The sequence below is a fragment of the Solea solea genome, chromosome 1, assembly GCF_958295425.1.
Source record: "Solea solea chromosome 1, fSolSol10.1, whole genome shotgun sequence".
NCBI lineage: Eukaryota > Metazoa > Chordata > Actinopteri > Pleuronectiformes > Soleidae > Solea > Solea solea.
Window position 1 is genome coordinate 20,623,159 of NC_081134.1, and position 20,471 is coordinate 20,643,629.

At 39.9% G+C, this 20,471-nt stretch overlaps 1 protein-coding gene across 2 annotated transcripts; it reads left to right on the forward strand.

Moving 5' to 3' along the window:
* The first annotated feature begins 4,521 nt into the window (after positions 1-4,521).
* On the forward strand, positions 4,522-18,686 carry LOC131459987 (epidermal retinol dehydrogenase 2-like). 2 transcript variants are annotated; one of them, XM_058630202.1, is made up of 7 exons: positions 4,522-4,673; positions 6,095-6,422; positions 8,076-8,207; positions 8,465-8,564; positions 10,639-10,783; positions 14,065-14,190; positions 14,649-15,712. In XM_058630202.1, exons 2-7 carry the CDS (start codon positions 6,102-6,104, stop codon positions 14,749-14,751), a joined length of 927 nt encoding a protein of 308 aa, XP_058486185.1. In that variant the 5' UTR covers positions 4,522-4,673; positions 6,095-6,101; the 3' UTR covers positions 14,752-15,712. The 2 variants fall into 2 exon arrangements, with proteins under 2 accessions (XP_058486185.1, XP_058486195.1); XM_058630212.1 differs by lacking the exon at positions 14,649-15,712 and adding an exon at positions 18,350-18,686 and having other exon boundaries at positions 4,523-4,673.
* Positions 18,687-20,471: the final 1,785 nt, after the last annotated feature.

Here is a 20,471-nt window from a genome sequence, read left to right on the forward strand (position 1 = left end):
TAGATATGATACCAACATCACAATCTATGTGATGTTGGTATCAGACAAGAAACAGTGACATTGTGCCATCCCTGTTATAAACCACTGCACACACAAACAAACAACCACCTCTAATAGTGCACTGCTTTATTGCTCTCACATATTCCCCTCCCCCGCACTTCCTGGCTCCTATGTTTCTAAAGTGCTCTTAGTGTCCATCCTGCTACTGCATTAAAAGAGAGAGTGCGTGATTAGAAAGCAGAAGCAGCTGTGACAATCAACTCACCTGCAACTGCTGTCACTAAACATCACCACTCCTCCTCGTCCTCCTGCAGCAGACTGCCAACCACACCCACCTTCACAAGCTGGGGTCTTCTTCAGAATATAGAATATATCTGATTGATTTTTAAAAACGTGGGAGACCACAGACACAACAAATTCTGTAATCGATCTGGAATGAGAAAGCACAGACCAGAAGAAATGACCAGACCAGGACCACACACTTGACGTTTAATCAAACTATTTAAATTAAATGCATTTGTATAGCGCCAAATCACAACACACTTTATCTCACAGCACTGTACATAGTAATAATTATAATAATAACTTTGATTCTTTAAGTGCAAAACCCAACATTGCTGTACAAGTCAGAACAAAAACACAAATAAACAATCAATACATAGTAAGGCAGACACCTTTTATTATAGAGAGAAGAGAAACCCGACAGTTCACACAATGAACAAACACTAGGCATCAGTGTAGAGAAAAAGCTCCCTCTTAACAGAAGAAGAAATCTCTGACAGAACCAGACTCAAATGAAATGAAAAATTGGGGACAGGAGAGGAGAGGAGAGGAGAGGAGAGGAGAGGAGAGGAGAGGAGAGGAGAGGAGAGGAGAGGAGAGGAGAGGAGAGGAGAGGAGAGGAGAGGAGAGGAGAGGAGAGGAGAGGGAAGGGAAGGGAAGGGAAGGGAAGAGAAAGAACAAAAGGGAGGTGAGAAATAATAGCTTCAACATCAAAATGTACATAGACATGGAGGCGGACTGTTGGCGTTGTCAGTTCATAGCTGTTGTGTGTTTTGTGTTGAGAACTGTGAATAAAGTCATGGCTGAGAAGACGGAGTCAACTTGACTTGTACAAGTTACAGTTCTAAATAAAAGTACGCAATATGTTTTTTCCCTGGTTAACCCGGTTAGCCTGTTAGCCCGGTTAAGTCCGGAAGGGCCAGATTGGGACCGAAAACAGGCCAATGATCCTCTAGTGTTGGGCGGGCATTCTGCACTTTAATCTTTATTCAGCTCCTTAGCTAGTTAGCTTCCACAAAAGTGGTTGCAATTTTTTCTGGAGTCCACACAGAAGCAATAACAAATTTAAAACTAGAACACAGAACACAAACACTGAAACAAAACTCAACAAAAATCGACCAGTCCTTCATAACATGTTCCTGCAGCACAACACAAACAACTTTTTTATTATCAGATTATTAGCAAGACATCAAAATCTTCTTGGGTTTGGGCGAGATCATCACACACGTGATCAATAATAATTACATAATGGTGTCATTTTGTCATCATCATCATCATCATCATCCTCCGCTTATCAGGGGCCGGGTCGCGGGGGCAGCAGTTTCAGCAAGGGACCCCAAACTTCCCTTTCCTGAGCCACATTGACCAGCTCCGACTGAGGGATCCCGAGGCGTTCCCAGGCCAGAGTGGAGATGTAATCTCTCCACCTTGTCCTAGGTCTACCCCGAGGCCTCCTCCCAGCTGGACGTGCCTGATACACCTCCCTTGGGAGGCGCCCAGGAGGCATCCTCACCAGATGCCCGAACCACCTCAACTGGCTCCTTTCAACGTGAGGAGCAGTGGTTCTACTCCGAGCTCCCCCCGGATGACCGAGCTTCTCACCCTATCTCTAAGGGAAAAGCCAGCCAGGAATCCCATTTCGACCGCTTGTACCCGCGATCTTGTTCTTTCGGTCATGACCCAACCTTCATGACCATAGGTGAGGGTAGGAACGAAGATTGACCGGTAGATCGAGAGCTTTGCCTTCCGGCTCAGCACCCTTTTCGTCACAACCGTGCGGTAAAGCGAATGCAGTACCGCACCAGCCGCTCCGATTCTCCAGCCCATCTCCCGCTCCCTCGTCCCCTCACTCGTGAACAAGACCCCGAGATACTTGAACTCCTTCACCTGGGGCAAGGAGTCATTGCCTACCGGGAGAAGGCAATCCACCGGTTTCCTGCTAAGAGCCATGGCCTCAGACTTATAGGCCATGGTTCTTAGCAGGAAACCGGTGGATTGCCTTCTCCGGGTGTCATTTTGTGTGAAAGAATAACTATAATCTCTTATCCTTTCTCTAAAGCTGTAGTGTAAATTTAAACAAATGTTCACTACATTCAAACTGTTGTCAGATTACCTCCCACAATCCTGATTATCAGCTCTACTGGACTCAATCTGTGTTTCTCAGTGAAAAATGTTTGTTATGTTATGTTTGCATGCCTCAAGGCAATATTCCCGAGCAGGCAAGACAGTGACACAGCTGCTGCTGTCCCTGCACCACAAACCTCCTAGTTTCCTGGAATACTGGAAGTAACGCTACGTTAAAAGACAGATATACAACACATATACTAACATACTATAGAAACAAAAATGTAATGTCTTGTATGCCACATTTGGGAGAGAGAATGTAGAAAAGTGTCAATGTTTTGGTAATAACTCAGAAGTCCACCGGGGGGGGGACAGAAGTTCCACACTGTAGATTTAAGTCACGAGAAACTGAACAGCATAACAAAAATTTCCTAAACTTGCCAAACTAACAAGCGTTGTTCTATTCCTCTTAATATAAACTTGAAGAAACAGCAGATGACGTCATTAAGCTCAGGGGTGTCACGATTGCAAAGGTGGAATGGAGGAAAACACACTACGACACGTTAGCTGCTCCCACTAACCCGAAGCTACTGCCAACTAATAGTAACCAGGGCAACAGCTGATTTGGGTGACATATCGGCAACATATCTGTAAAATCCCTGGTGGAGAACTGTAAAAAAAAAAAGAAAACCAATGTGTGTAAACTATGTTATACACGTGTACCAAAGCACAGGACGTCTCCACATGCATCACAATGATGTAGATGTAAATACAACAACAACTCCCTTATTGTGATCCTAGAGTAAACTAGACAAGTCAAAAATAGCAGACCCATCTGTGATAAAATAATTGAATTGAATCAAGGATTAGGAGAATCGTGACACACCTATTAAGATCCATTGATGGCACATTTTCCAGCATTTCACGTTCTGATTCTCATGTCAGAAATAAATGTTGTGCGGTTAATTACACAATTAATTACACCCCACCAGTCATACCAGACAAACACACATGGAGAAGGTTCAATGTTCTTACTTACTTATGTACTGGTTAAAAAAGCAGGTTTGATCAGAGAATCTGTTGGATGAGGGAATACATTTCATGTGGCACAAAGGGACAGAAAAAAGACTGAGGTGAAGTAATAATGAGACACAGGTGGACGTAATTAGAACAGAGCAATCACACAGGTGGGAACTTGACAGGAAAGGAGGAATGACGGCAGGGACTATCAAAATAAAAGTGGATGTTTCTCAGAATAGACATATTTAAGAGTTACCTGACCCTTTAGTCTCCTTTAACCATGTTTTTATTCTATTTCTCTGCACCTGCATATTTTTTTTAATCACATTCTAGTTGATCTCATCCTTCATTGCTGATAGTACGTCTATAATTTATTGACTTACTTTTATGTACTAATTGACTTATCTATTTCAATTTATCCGATACTATTTATGTTTTTATTTTACCTCCTGTTCTGATTACCTTACAGTTTAAATGCAAAATGCCAGACACAAGCCAGAAACTCATTCAGCACCTTGACTTTCAATGTTTTTACCTTATCAGAATGCTTTTTATGTTCATGCGCTGTGCCAATGTTGTGCCATAATGTTAATAAAAATAACTAATTAATTGTATCTATTAATTTCTAAATAAATAATGATTTATTTACATAGCATGCTTGGTGAATGGGCGTGATTAATTGGAAGTGGGAGGGACAAAAAAGAAAAATAACCTTTAATAAGTGACATTTTGACGTGTTTCACATACATGCACATACATTGGTACACACGTTAAATCATGTCAGGACAATCCATTTTGGATTAAACAGCCACTTTTTTGCAATTTTGCACATGTGGTATTTTATATCAAATTCTTCCTAGTTTTATTTTATTATTTTATGTTATGTAATATGTTTAATTTTATACAAACTCCTCAAAATCAGTAAAAAAAAATATATACATAAATTTAGACGAATAAGTATAAAGTATTCATATATTAAGTGTAATAAAAACACGAAGTACCACCACAGTTTGAGAACCATGGAATTAAAGAATAACGACATTTTAAAGTGATATCATAGTGCACTGCATGTCCCATAATGCCTTGCGCGGTAGCGGACGCGCTGGTAGGTCGGGAATGGCTGACGGCGTGTCACGTGACGCGCGCCTCCCTCTCGACTGCTCACATCCGGTGTTTTATTGCTCCGCAGGCGACACAAATAGGTGAGTGTCCGTTAGCAGCTCACACTAAGCCCAGCCCGACACACACACACACACACACACACGGAGGGAGTGTGACCGTGAGCAGAGTACACGTAGACCGACTCGGTAAGTTTATAAACTGCGATCTTCTTCAGTCTCAGTCCGGTCTTTGATGGAAAAAAGCTCTCGCTCTGTTTGTTTGTAGTCGCTCGGTGTCACGTGTCTTGTCAAACTTGTCAAATTGAGTCAGTGATCTGGATAATTCATGCAAACAAACGCGACAAAACACACACACACTGGAATGAGTCTGTTTTTAAACTTCACTTTCACACTGTGCTGGGCGACACGACTTATCGCGATTCACATATTAAAATCAGTCGATATTGACTATTTGTTGCGATAAATATCGGTTTGTATTTGCCCGTATGTGGAAGTTACAAGGATCAGTTCATTGTTATCCCAACCGAAATAATCGCGATTCATGATATTATTTGGATAACTGTCATAAAACAACAACCAAAAAAAACACAATAAAAACATTTTAAATTAAGACACTTTTTTGCATCATGGAAACATTGAAACAAGACGTCAAAACCAGTTAATTTAAATTTTCACACCACTCCTCATGATTAAAATGTTTAAATCGGTCGATAGTGACAATTTTTGCGATAAATTCCTGTTTGTATTTGCTCTTTAGTGAAAGTTGAAGAATCCGGTTTATTGTTATCCGGACCCAAATAATCGCAATTCAAGATATCATTGTGATAATTATAAAAATATGCTTTAAATTCTTACAGTGACACTGAAACACAGTGGAATCATGTTCCCTTACTTTGAGTTGTGTTGTGGAAACATTTTAAACGGTTTAAAACAAGAGTATTAAAGGTCCAGTGTGTAAATGGACAGATGAAGTTAGTTGCAGCCCTAGATGTGATGATTTTGTGTGTATGAAGACATTTCTTGAAGTGTCGTGTGTTTAGGGGGAAAGCTTAAACTAGGGATGGGAATCGGTGTCAGTCAGCATCGGTATTGGTCCAATATTGGTCAAAATCACTGGATTGGTTATCGGGACAGGTAGAAATGTAAAATCCGATACAAAAATCCTATGTGTCGCGTGCTTCACTATGTACAGACTGTAAAAGTGTAAATAAAAATTTGCAAAAGCATTGAGTCATATTTGATGCTGTTTATTTCTTATTTTTAGGAGAGTAATATTTGTTCCACAGTTGGAGAATTGTGTCTTTGAAATGACTCAGCACAAATGTGTTGTTAGCAGCTTCATACATTCAAAAATGGTCTAAAATGTCTGTATCGGACCAATATTGGTATCGGTAGATACTCAAGTTTTTGATATCAGAATCGGTATCAGACACAAAAAAAGTATCGGGACATCCTTACCTTAAACCGTATTTAGACTCCACATTTCAAACTTAATTGCACCAACAATGTGATGGATTTGTCTTAATTAAGCTCAACAACTGAAACAATTGAACCACTCGCTCTGTATGAAAACAAAGGCTCACAGGTTTCTCTTCTTTTCTTCACAGATCAATTATGAATTTCTTCCTGGAAACAATCCAAGTGCTCCTGCTCTCCATCTGGTACAATGTGGAGTCCTTCATCCACCTCTTTGTGCCCAGGAAGAGGAAGAACATAGCCGGCGAGGTGGTGCTGATCACGGGGGCAGGCAGCGGAATCGGTCGCCTCATGGCTCAGGAGTTTGCGTCTCACGGCACCGTGGTGGTGCTGTGGGACATCAACCAGGAGGGAATGAAGGAAACGGCTAAACTGGCCAAACAGAGTGGAGCCAACAAAGTCCACTACTATCTGTGTGACTGCAGTGACAGGAACGAGGTTTACAGAGTGGCCGACCAGGTGAGACTCTCTGCAACACTTTTAACTTGGAAGCTTCGACAGAACTACAGTACCAATCACTGTTCATGCAGGAAATTGAATTGAATACACAACACACCAATCTACAATCAGAGAAATACGATAAAATAAAAACTGAGAAAACAGACCGATATCAAAATAAAATTGAAGGAATAAACAGTGATGTGACCAAATTGCCAGCACAAGAAAACTGACTATGGTGTGAAAATGCAAATTTAAACTGATTTTGACATTTGTCATCGCCAATATTTACACACTGAAACTTGTTTCCAAAACATTTGCATTGAGTACAGTACCTGTTTGGTTAGTAAAATGTCTCAAATGTCTTGTTTTGTCTGCAAAAAAACAAAATTATTCAGTTTTAATGATTTCTTTGTGATCTGGAGCAAAGAAAACCAGAACATATTCACATTTAGAAGCAGAAGTTGTTATAATTATTAGGGAGAAAAACACTCAAACAGATAAATAGATTCAAAATGGTTGACGATTAATTTGGCAATCAATTCATAATCCAGATGCAGCTTGTCTTTAATGAAATGAATGAACAGGGTGCTGAAAATAATTGTTAATAAAGATTGAAAAAGAAAATAATCTGAACAGAGATGTTGTAGTGTTGGAATGGGGGAGGGAGTGGGGGAGGTGTCGAGAAAACAGCTGTTAAATGTGTGTGAGCATGTTTTGGAGGCAGGGCAGCTGTGTGTGTGTGTGTGTGTGTGTGTGTGTGTGTGTGTACACACACACTTTTGTTGTAGTTGTAAACTCAGTCAGGGGGAGTAAAGAAAGCAGGATCTGGTCTGGGGCTGCGTCAAACCATTGTTTACGTAATCGATTCATTTGTTGATTATTTTCTCACAATGAGTTCTCTGGTCCCTGTGATGTCAGATAATAAAAGTCCCGCTTAAACCAAGTGATTGATTATCAAAATATTTGGTGTTAACCTCTTTAATGTCACTCAACTCTGAATGTGTAGTTACTTGCAAATGTACAAGTGTAAAATCAGATGTTCCCTCTTTTGGCTTTGGTGTGAGGACTTAATCCAGTCCAGAAGTAACGAGACGATAAAGTGAGAGTCTGTTGGACCTTCTTTAGACTGCAGCCCAAATCCGATCTGTTTGCATATTTGATCAGAACTGTTCACATTATTACATTTTGTAAGTGATCACATCCGATCTGCACGTGTCCATGTTGACATTGTCTAGTCTATTCTTGCATGTGGATTTCAAAACAAAATAGGCGACAGAAATCGGTGCCTGGTTCTGTGGAGCCCGCAAACTTTCTTCTGATTGCAAGGAAGCAACAGAAACGGAGGAGACTGCCGAGTTGTGCCAATTTTTCGTGCTGCCATCTCTGCTGGAATGGCAGTGGAGCACAGTCTGCTGTCAGCTTCCATGCTTTTAATGCGTTAAACTATCGTCTTCCATTGTGACGATTGTTGAATGCGCCTCCAATTAACTGCCGTCTCTCCGGATCTACGTCGTCTACATTGTTGTTTTTGTAGATGGAAGTTCCAGTCGGCTTCCATCGTTTCTGAAAATCAGCATGGATCAAAGAAAGAAACCGAGGTCGGTCGACCTCTAGTTCAGACTATTATCAGCTCCTGTAAATAAACAAGTAATTTTCTTTTTCTCCGTGCAGGTGAAACGAGAGGTGGGTGACGTCAGCATACTGGTGAACAATGCCGGGATTGTGACGGGAAAGAAGTTCATGGATGCTCCCGACTCTCTGATCGAGAAGACGGTGGAGGTCAACTCCATGGCTCACTTCTGGGTCAGTCTGAACTTTTCTGCTCACAGTTTATGTTTAAATTTGCCCTCAACTGAAATATAGGTCTTAATATTGTCTTATATTTTGAAAATATCAATTTAAGATGACCTTGGAGGAGCCTCTGATTTTCCTCTTTTGGCCACAATAATCAAGATAATAATCATCAATGGACAAATCAGTGTTTTAAACAAAATTAAAAATAAAACTTTGAAGTGTCGTTCATGTGTTCACGCTCATGTGTTTTCCGTCTCTCTGCTCAGACGTACAAGGCCTTCCTTCCTGCTATGATTGCCAACAATCATGGACATCTGGTCAGCATCGCCAGTTCTGCTGGACTTATAGGAGTCAATGGATTGGCAGGTCTGTGGTTTCACTTTGGATTACAACGTTCACCTTCTCTAAACGCCAATTCTACTGAACAACTGGCTGATTTGCCTGGTTGTTATGTAATTAATTTGCAGATTATTACTTTATTTATGCGAGTTTACACACCTTTGCTCGAGCAAACTTGATAAATACAGTTTAGTCACAAGACCTTTTTTGTTTTAATCCCACATTTATTTGAGAGTAAACCACAAATAAAATAATTGTAGTTTGCAGATTTGTATTTTGAAACACTTTATGATTCAGGCGTTCACCTAAAGCACGGACTGATCCTCTGTAGCTGTTAATCTCTGAGACGTTGGAAGGAGTTTCCTCTTATTTGTCATCCACTTATCTTTATTACAGTGTTGACATTTCACACACAAACCAGCCAACAGTACACTTAATCTGAACCTGCTGTTCTAATCTGAGGGTGGTGTTCAGAGCTTTGCACTTTGTAATTATTATCTGTTTTGTTTGGGGCATGAGGAGAATTCAGAATTACACTTGAAGAAATCAAACAAAGTCAAAAAAACTCATTTTCAATAGGCACAAATAATCTATGAAGCAATAAACAACCTATTCCCTGGCAGTTTACAGAAATAAAACATAGATATCTACAGATTTTTGCATATAGAAATCTGTATTGGAGAGAAGCTGTGGAAGTAAATGTATGTAGTATGAGCCAGATTAAATAAATGTATGCGTCTTCTTACTCATTTTCGGACGCTTTTGGGTTTTTTTATATTGTATTTTTATATACGTTTGAAATAAAGCCTTCATTCATTCATTCATTCATTCATTCATTCGTCCATTCATCACTGAATCTGCTCACAGGTACAGGTTTGTTAATTTTTGAGAATATTGCGACATTAACAGATCCCGGGACTTCAAAGTAAATTGACACAACATTGACAAAGAGCTTTTTTTAGTTTAGAAACAACAGTTTTTTTTTAATGATAGTGCAATTATAGTACAGCAAAAAAGAACATTGCAAACTTGTCAGGCCGATTGTTTACTTGAAACCGTTACCTCACATCATTACATTTTCTTGTCACACATCAGTTCTCACCTTGTGTCCAATTTGACTTTTTATATCAGTTTCAACTTTGTGTTGAGAACGCCCTGCAGTTCGGCCACGTAGGAGATTGTTACCCTCTCACCTACATTTGTCGCAAACATTATGGAGCCTTATCGGCTGTAGGCGTCCATGGGAAATTATATAACCGCTGTACTCTAATAAATCATTACCGTTGTGATGTTAGGAGCAGACCCGATAAGTCAGAGTGTACGAGTGCTCTTTGACCTGGATTTGTTCCAGCTGTCTGTGAACCTGGACTTAAGATAAAAGGTTTCCTCACCCTCAGAAAAAATAATGATGAATAACATGTAGGGCTTAACGATTTGGAATACATTTTAAACGATTACTGTGTGACATTTGTGCAGAAACAAAGATCTGTAGAACAGGATGTGTATATTTTGACAAATTTTAACAAATACTGCACCTCCTGTGATTTGAAAATTGCGGTAGGCTGTATCGTGATTTCAGTAGAATTAAGACAAAATTGTTCAGCCCTAAAAACAAGTAAAAGTTAAGTCAGAAGCCTTCTAAAATTTTTTCTCTTCTCGTATGACGGGTGGAAACTAAGGGGGAATCACCTGCAAACTTACATATTTGTTTGCAATTCAATTAAATAGTTTTAACTATATATTTACTTTCATTATGGAGCAAAGAGACGTTCACATACTGTACGAACTTTTAAAATTTCATGGACCAAGCAACCCCTTACATTTCCGTGTAGACGACCAATACGCCACTTTGGGAAGGTGATGATCATAATCCCACCTCTCTCTTGCTTTCACTGTTGCTTATCTAAGTTGTCTTCCTATTCTTGTGTTTGTGTGTTGCATGTTATCGGAAAACAAGCGACAAAGATAGAGGTTGTTTACGTCCAAGTGGATAGGACCTTAGCATGTTTTGATTTTCCCATAAGAATAATAAATCTTATTATTATTATTATAATAATAATAATAATAATAATGATGGTGGATTTTCTCTCTCTCCCTGCAGACTACTGTGCCAGTAAGTTTGCAGCAGTAGGCTTTGCAGAATCAATTGCTCTGGAGCTGCTTGCAAACGGGAAAGACGGCATCAAAACCACCATCGTGTGTCCGTATTTCATCAACACTGGGATGTTTGACGGATGTCAAACTAAGTGAGTCACTTTTGCCTTTTTAACTGTTTTCTTAACTGGCCCATTACCATTGAGCAACAGCAATAAAATGTCTGCGACCCCCTAAAAATAAGTTACACATTCCCTCACAGTAGCACCCACAATAGAACTGTCACAGAAGAACTGTCGTCCTCTTACTGTTTCAGAGTAAAAACCCTCTACCGTTTGGGGTAAAGTTTAAATTAAGTGAAAATATTGTAATTTGGACCAGATACTCAATATGACATCGAACGTCATGAACGCAACATCTGATGCAAGAATCAAAGCAAACAATTCCGCACTGTAGATCAGTTAAAAAAGACCAACATTTTGCAAAAATGTCAATATTTAACCTTTATTTCAGTTCAGTGACTGTGTGAGGCAGAGTCTGCTCCTTTCATGCAGGAAGTACTGAACCATTCTGGGAGCAAATCCTTTTTAATCAACTGATCATAATGATTCAGTGACACTGAAAACGACTGCTTTACAAGTCATTAGTTTGTGTGTCTGTGTGTAGAACGACGTCACGTCAGTTTCATGCAGCCGTTCTATGACGACTAAAACCATCACAAACCAAGTACAGACGAGTCGTGCTGTAACTGTATAATAGAAAAGCGCCAAATGTTTTTACAACAGCCCACGGTGAACAAACTAAACTCCTTTTTGAGTTTTGCTGCAAACTGAAGGCTACATCGTTTCTCCAGCACATTTGAAGGGAAGGGTAAGGTGAGGGATGTCCAGCTGTTGAAGCTTCACCAATAAATGTTGCCTTTCCAAACATTTGGTGCTGACAGTAGAGTTGAGGTGGACTGGCACTCTGAAAATGCCAGGTTAATGTGTTGGCACCATCGAAAGTGACATCCCTAACCTCGTTTCCAAAGAGAGCTGTCGCCAAGAGGTCAGGTGTTGTTGTTTTTCAGCAGCCCTGATTTCATTCCAGATGACGCCATAAACTGTAATGTTGATGCTTCTGTCATCACCAAGTCAATAATTCACCCCTGTGGGCCACAGTAGTGGTTTCAAATTACTGGATACTATAACCTAAGGTTAATATTGGCTTGACTTTAAATGAACCATTACCAAAACAAATGATCTTCATCTCTTCTTTTAATGTTCTCCATTCAGATTTCTGTATAAATGTTGTAGAGATTGTCATTATCAGGGGTGGGTGTGTGTGTGCGTGCGTGTGTGCGTTCCTGTCCACACAAAAAGACATTAATTAAGCAGTCCTAGCTCTGAGCGAGTGTGCACCAGACTGTGAGATAGACTGATGCGACAGATGACGAGGTGATTGAGGGGAGAGGAGTAAAGACGAGGGCTGAGGATGGTAGTTTGTGTAGCTGGGCAAGTCTATTTAGAATAAAGTCTTATTTGTAAAGATGGCCCTGAGAGGCAGGAACGTCTGGAGGGGGAAGAAATGAAACATTGAACCCAACTGAGGGTGATATTTTCATGGAGCATGAAATGGATCAGCAGTGTTGGAATAAAATGAGCCAAGTCACTATTTAGTTTTTAATTTATTAGTAGAACCTAGGGCCGAACAATTATTTGTTCTCAAATTGAAATTGCAGTTTGAAACAATGAATAGCAAAGGGTGCATTTTAATCGTCTTTTTAAAAAAAAAAAAATGTTTTCTATGCCAATCCAAAAACCAAAGTGTTAGAAACAAGTATATAAGCCAGAAAAATGACAATTAGATATTCAACCCCAATTTTTTTGGTAAATTCTTGTGGTTTTTTGCTGCTGTTTTGTGCCAGAAATTCTGAGTGAATTTCCCCGGATTATCTTCTCTCTTATATGAATACAACTGCCATCCATGTTACCTTTGTGGTTTCATGCCCCTAAAACTGAGATATTGGAAAACGATCAGCTTGACGATCAGCTCTGGATTAGTATACTTTAAGTTAATTTTAGTTTAGACATCATCAGACTCTTTAAATGGGATACCTTTTGTGAAGATAATTGATGATCAATAGTTGAATATTATCAGCATAGAAGAGCACTTTTTAAGCTATATTATTGTGAGATGGCAGAGCTACGGTGTTGAGGGGATTATAAAGATTTTATTCTACAGGAAGCAACAGGAAGCAATGAGTGTTCCAATATTTCAGAGAAAACATCGTTAACGTCACCGCTGATGGACGGATACTGACGAGGGGACTAAGTCACCAACATTTGAACAAAAATGGAATAATGCCAGAGGTGTTTGTGGGGATGGACTGACGGGGTCTTTCCATTCATCATCTGGAAGACTTGTGTCCATTTTAATTTCCGTCTTCCCGCCTTCATCCATGCGTCAGTGCCTTGAGGCTACCAGGACACATGGTTGATGTCAGTGACACACACCTGACCTGTCACTTTCTACTTTTCACATGTGGGGGGACACGGACAGAGCTGCCTTTTTAAAAATAACCACAAAAAAAAAACTCTGCTGTAACCTGATTACAACCTTTGAGTTGTCCTGCAGTGGATGACTTGCTGAAGACTTTATTTCAGGTCATGTTGACACAATTTGAGTTTTGTCAGTGAGTTTCTGTGAAGCATTTAGCCTGCAGTGGTGTAGCAGCACTGGCAGTCCACCGTAGCTGTCAAATTATGCATCAACATGCATTCCCCCCGGTCAAAAACCCATTTAAACCCGTGATTAACCCTTCTGTTACCGTCCTGTCATCGCCGACAGGATTTGGCATGGATATTTGTCATTACCCTAACTCCTAGACCATTTGAGATATGTAGAAATTAAAAATATAAGGACTGACGATCTGTCCAGGGTGTAACCCCGTGTTTCGCCCTGTGTCAGCTGAGATTGGCACAGTGCCCGCGCGACCCTCATGTGGAGGATAAAGTGGTAGAAGATGGATGGATGGATGGATACCAGAAAGCAGAGTAATACAGGTTTGCACCTGTAGCCACCAGGACTTCCGCGGAACGACCGTCCCAATCCCAGACAAGATTCACTGGTGCGTCACACGTTTGTGGTGTCAGCTTCTCAGTACCGTGATTCCTAAACGGTTGAATAACTGCCAGATATCGAAAGTGAAAGTTATCTTGGAAAAAGGGGCAAAAGCAGAAGCACTTTGGATTTGTCAAATGTTCAGACGGCCTGATTATCATGATGGTCATATCATATCATGGACAAGGTTAATTGGACTGTAGGTGTGAATGCGAGAGTGAATGGTTGGCCCTGTGATGGACTGGCAACCTAACCAGTGCCCCCTGCAACCCTCATGTGGAGGATAAAGTGGTAGACGAAGGAAATGAATGATTTCTCTTGTCCTTACCAGGTGGCCATCTTTGCTGCCAATCCTGAAGCCAGACTATGTAGCCAAGAAGATCATCCATGCTGTGCTCACAGACCAGGTGTATCTTATGATGCCCAAGAGCATTTACCTCATCGCTTCCCTCAAAAAGTAAGTGTCCTTTTTTTCTCTTCCATTGAAGTGCACACATCCCTATCTCTCCACACAGACAGGTTTCCACAGCTGTTCTTCTCAAGACTCTGCATTGCATTGACTTCTATACCCAAACTAAACCAGTTCCTCAGCAATTGGATATTTAGCATCTGACTCTCTGGGGTTCACACACACACACACACACACACAACACAAACTCCTTGTCACTGCTGTAGCTCATCAGTATTCAGGGCCACTCAAAGACGCTGGTTTCATGGTGTGAATGTGAGTTTAATTAGTGTTAATTTATCATCTTTTTCTTGTCACGTTGGGTGATTGAATCCTAATTTAACTTTGAGAATTATGAGCTTCTGTAAGCTACCCAGTTTTCCCACAGGTGACAAACACTGTCACCTTTGAAAAGGATTTCCTAAAGGTTAGATTTGAATGTGTCTGTCCCTCGTCATCCTCCTCAGTGTCCTACAGTGGAAGGTCATCGTCCTCCTCGGCTATTACCTGGGACACGCAACGGAAGTAGACTGCTGCACTAACCGCTGTCTGCAGCGCAAAGTGCTCTAACACATCTGACGGACTGTTGAGATGTTGTACTACCTGTACTCCTGTCCACGATGAAGTTACTTTGATCCGAGGAACACAATGTTTATTTGAAGAGGATCGTTGAGGCTTTCTGAAGTGTGCTTGACAGTATCATAAATATGGAAACTGTCTCATTGAAAACGTGGTTGCAATGGGGGACACATGAGAATATATCTCAAGGTGTTCACTGCTTCATATTTCCATTAGTCCGTCTCAGGATAGTAATGTTTGTATACTGTTCACTCTCCCACACCAAAGTTGTTTATTAGCTCACGGGTTAAGTTTGTGTCACATGGGTGAATCTAATAAAAGTATTTCAAACATTTGAACTTACTGACCTGGACAGCCGTCGGCCAACAACTGTGATTTTCTCAGACACAGAGAATAAACATTTTTTTAATACATTGCCCACTTTAGCAGGCATAGGTTTTTTTAGTTCTGTCTTTTGTTGGTGGCTAAACTCAGTATTTCTTTGTGTCCTCGCTGGCAGTGAGCCTCTGTATCTCTGGTCTTTTAATAATATGCTTTCTTCACATTGTCTACGCACTTTATATGTAAGAGCACCCACCATGTCGTTACTATGGTGCTTGTGGTTTTAGCCTGCGTCTAAGGAGGCATCCCCTCACCAGCTACATTGTTCTGTAGAGTAGATCGACAGCAGGTTTAGTTTCACATCCTGTGTTTGACACATAAACAACCCTCACCGTTTCACTGTCACTAAACCTGTTTGTTGTGTCACCAAGAAACAAACCGACTCCAGTGTATTTGTGACTGCAAGCAGCAGGAGGATCGTTTTTATTGTCTTGTACTGGCTCGGACAGGTCAGTGCGTCACAGGCCGATTTAATGTAAAGAGTCATTTGAATGAATGGATGCTCTTTTTATGCTGCTTTCTGCTGTCTGACCTTGCAAAGTGTTAAATAAAGATTGTCTATTTTGCCACATACTGGAATTATGTATGTTTTCGTTATGAAAGTATAGCTGCAAGTGTTGTCCTCGCCTGTGTCTTAACAGAAAATGACTTTAGAAGTTGAAGTCTCTTTTTATAATATTACTGAAAAGTCTTGACATTTACTGTACTTGAGTAATTTCCACAAACAAATTCTCTCTGGATTAGACACACACACACACACACACACACAGGAGGCTAAAGCCTGTGTTTTGCTGCTCTTCCAGGTAGCAAACTTTTTATATTGGAATCTATAATCAAAGTTTCGAGGGGAAAAAAACAAGCCGTCCTCTGCAGTTTCTTATTCTTTGTTCTCGGACATAAACATCTCTCTCCACTTCCATTCTGTCTTTGCTCCTTTTACCTCTTCCCTCAGTCCAGTGAATAAACGGCGTTGATGCTTTGCAAACGTAAATCCCACGTTCTGCTGTGAAAGGCTCACGGGCACAGAGCGATGACACAACCGTGCGTGGGCAGTTCTGATAAATGAGGAAAACGTGACCCCGTCAGAACTGAGCCGTCTCTGCTCCGTGATCGGTGTGCAGTGACTCACTGAGCGGTGTCAGAGCAGCCGGGACCTTTTTCAATTTGCACCTCACTTTTAAAAGCACTCTCTCCTCTGTCAATTTTTCCCCACTCTAAATTGCTCTCCATTTGTTTGGCTCGTTATCATCCTGTGTACACATTTCGTGAAGTGTCTGCTGACTCGCTACTGTTGTAATCGAGTTCAGGTCCAAGTTCATTTATTTGTACAACCTTCCTTTTTTTCCCCTTCCTTTTTAAAGAGGGAAAATAAACAGCAGCAGCCAACAACGGGGAATTAAACACAACCTACCAAGATCGGATGACTTGTATGACTACAGGACAAAATAGACTTATTAAATTAAATTATTCATGAAATAAAAAAAAAACTTCCTTTTATGGTGGAGAAAATTTAAGAAAGCAAGATAGTTCAAGCTAGAGCCTGGGTCACGATTCTCTTCATACTGGAATCAGGGTAAACATCAGTGTAGCTAAACTGCCTTAATAAAGTAGAAGAAATTAGTGTTTTCACATTAGTGTGGATATGAGCCCAAGCTAATGGAAAACCCTGTGTCTACTGGAGCTTCATTTGGCCCAGGAGTGAATGTTGAATGTATCTGTTAACTCTGTATCACTCTGGAGACAAAAAGCCAGATGTTAAGTTGTCAGTGCAGCGATTTCTAAAGTGTGGGCTGCAGCCCCCCCGCGGACCGTGGCGATACTGCAGGAGGGCCGTGAAAGGTCATTAAACGCAAATAAACAAAATGTGTTCATTTTCAGTTTTGTATTTAGGTGCACAAAGGAGTATTAACTTTTAAATGGCTGTAAAATATGTACAATAAAGTTAATTTTAAGAAATACTTATGTTTCTTTTATCTGACCTGGTATAGCAGGTAATATGTGTTGTATTATTATTCTTATTATAGTAATAAGAATAATAAGAATAAATGTATTTGTATAGTGCGTTATATCAAAGTGATTTACTGTAAATAGATAAAAATATATGAAGTGTGTAGTAAGATATGCACAGTGCAGAAATGAAAAACTAATCAGACAAATCATTTAAGACTAGTGCTTCTTCACTCCACCACTTCTTGGGAATTATTGATCCTAGTCTATTGTGTTGATCAGAGTAGTGATTTAAGGTTTGTCTGTGAACCTCAGAGAATTTTCAGATTTCCATTTCAGATATAAATGTACTTTATTATTATTAGATGAATGATTTGTTTTAAAAGTTGCTTTTCATGTATGTGGATAATGGGTAATTAATTAAGCTGCTTTGTATTGTGCCTTAGATATGGAGAGGCCTCATTCAAAGTTCAAATGTGTTGCAGTCATATGTGTTGCATGTTTTTTTAATCGACCCAAAACCCATAAAATGTGTGAGATCTTTGTAGTGATGGAAGTCAAAGTGTTTGTGACAAGTGTGTCTCAGAAACCCTCAGTGCTTCAGCTCACTTCTTCTTCTGCAGCCGCCCTTTCATTAGTTTGATGAGAGATTGAGATGTTTTCTCTGGTCCATTTGTCTGAGGACAGAGTCATTATTCTCTCTTAGAAAGCTTCTCGCCTGTGGAATGTGCCTGTCACCTCTGTTCATTCTACATAAAAGCCATTGTTATTGGGTCTTTTTTAACAACGTGTTGTTTTATGATCACGCTTCGTCTCGGCGCTCTCTCGCTCTCTTTGAAAACGATGGCAATTGTTAGTCAGACAAAGGCTCGTAGAGGAAAAGATGCACACGACAGGGTCGCTCTGCCTCAAACAAACTATTTCACTTTTTTCATTTGCACTCATAATTGTTTTCCAATAGCTGCAGTTGGAATTATTCATTTATATTGTTGCTGCTGATGAAGGCACTGACCTCTGGAGAAGGGTTAGGTAGTGTCCACATTTTCAGTCCATACATTGTGTGAATGAGTGTGTGTTTTTGTCAACTTTTTAGGACCTTCTCTGACAATCATGAAGGAGCCATTTTCAAGCTCTAAAAATAGTAACGGACAAAACACTGACATAGGAACTAGTGTAAACACACATCCAATTAAGAACATCTAAACTTTAACAGATGTGTTTCTGATTTTATTCTTATTTTTTTTTACGTTTCTCTCCACAGCATCCTCCCCATGAAGCAGGGCATCCTGCTGGGACAGTACCTGGGAGCGTTCAACGTCATGGACAGATTCACGGGACGCAACAGGAAACAGGAGTGAGGGAGGGCGGAGTCATCCACATCACCAACAACCTCTTTTAATCTCTTTTTAAGAAAAAAAAACCTGCAAAAGTGCAAGACAGAAGAGAAGAACCAAGGCTTGTACTGGCTACACATAGAATACAATTATTATCTCTCTATCTTAGACCATATAATCCATATTTTAAACTTGCATATTCTTAATGTGCACACTTTTAAATTACATTCCCCTAAGTACAATTAAAAAGTGACCTTATCAGGACTATTCTTAGTGGGAATTTTATATTTTTAATGTTAGTGTCATCACCCATTGAAGACTACACGCCTTGGCACACTCAGCACTTTTTCCCCCCGTGTGATTTGTTCGCCTTTTATTAATAGCTATTAACGTTAAAAACATTTTAAACTGCTATCCAATCAATGCGAGCATTTGCGGAGGGATATTGTGAGGTACGACCGGTCTTGGATGGACAGGCTACACTCGGTGGATTAAGTAGATTAAGCAGTAAAATGTTAAAGAGTGTATACTGACATTTGTACTGTTCTAAAATTGTAACATTATATCAACGTTATGTCGTAGTAAAAACCATTTGCCTTAGGCGAGTACTAATACTCAGGTACAGTGAGTTTCTCACATCTGTGGTTTGGACCAATCAAAGCTCATGAAGTGACCTCAGACTGACCACGATGTGTCAGAACTTCATTTACAAACTCAAAACAAGACTGTTGACACAAGTAGCACGCCGCCCACAACTGGCAAACAGAAACAAACTAAACATTTTGTTTCTCAAACTGAGCCCCGATAAAAATGTCAGTTAAATTAGCAGTAAATTAGCGTAGCTAATTAGAAGCAGTATGCCTCCTTAGGTTTCCTGGTGAGCACAAATCAGACTTGAGCTACGTTTATTACCTCTTTTATTTCCTGCAGCGATGCTCATGTATTTGGGTCATCAAGCTAATGCTAATTTGAAAAGCTTCACAATTTAATGGTTCCACGAGCAGCACGACGCACAGCTGTGTTTTAACGTTAGCCCACAATAATGGAAGGAAAGCATCTTTATTGTCATTGTACAACTGAAGTTGTACGAGGATGGAGGGTTGATCAGAGCTACTGCAACTAACCGTACCATCACAAGGGACCAATCTGACCAAATGGCTGCTAGTTGTCTTTTTCTTTCTTTATTTTTCCGTCACATGAAGTTTCAATATCACTGTGTTTGTTTTCATTAATGTTTACTATATTTCAAAATTCAGATGTTTCCTGACCTCATATTTTTGTTGTTGTTGAAGTACTAACCATATGTTTTGCATTCATTTCCACAGACATATTCATGGTCCTTTATTAACACTTCACACACACTATATGGACAAAAGTATTGGGACACCTGACCATTATGCCAACAGGGACTGTCATGAACAATATGATACTATATATATTATATATACTTTAATATGGAGTTGGTCCCCCTTTTCACAGCTATAACAGCTTCCACACTCATATTCACAGTCATGTTGGAATAGAAAAGGACAAACTGTTCTCCTCAAACTGTTGCCACAGAGCATTGTCCTTCACTAGAGATGAGGAGCCTAAAGCCTAAATAACCATTTCACCATTTCAGTAATTAACAGGTGTGGCCAAATACCTTTGTCCTAGTCCAAGACAAGATTAATTGAGTTGAGAAATTACATCTACGACCAGATCCCCCAGTGACTGTACGCCAAGTTAAGAAGGTAAAAAAAACAAAAACCTTCCTGAAGTATGCATGTGATGCAAATTTATATTCTCCTCTGTCCATCTGTGCATGTGAACTACCTGTAACTAACTAAAGAACTCTCATTTAGAAAACCTGTCATTAAATTGTACTCCCTCCAGTGTTTGTTCTCTGTGTAGTTAATGAGAATTTTTGGATGGATTTTGGATTTTTAGATGTATTGGAAATGTTTAATTTACAAATAAAAACATGTTTATTTTTTCATAAGCAGACATGCAAAATGGTACAAATAACTTAATAAATAACATGACGCAGATGCATTTGTATGTATGGAT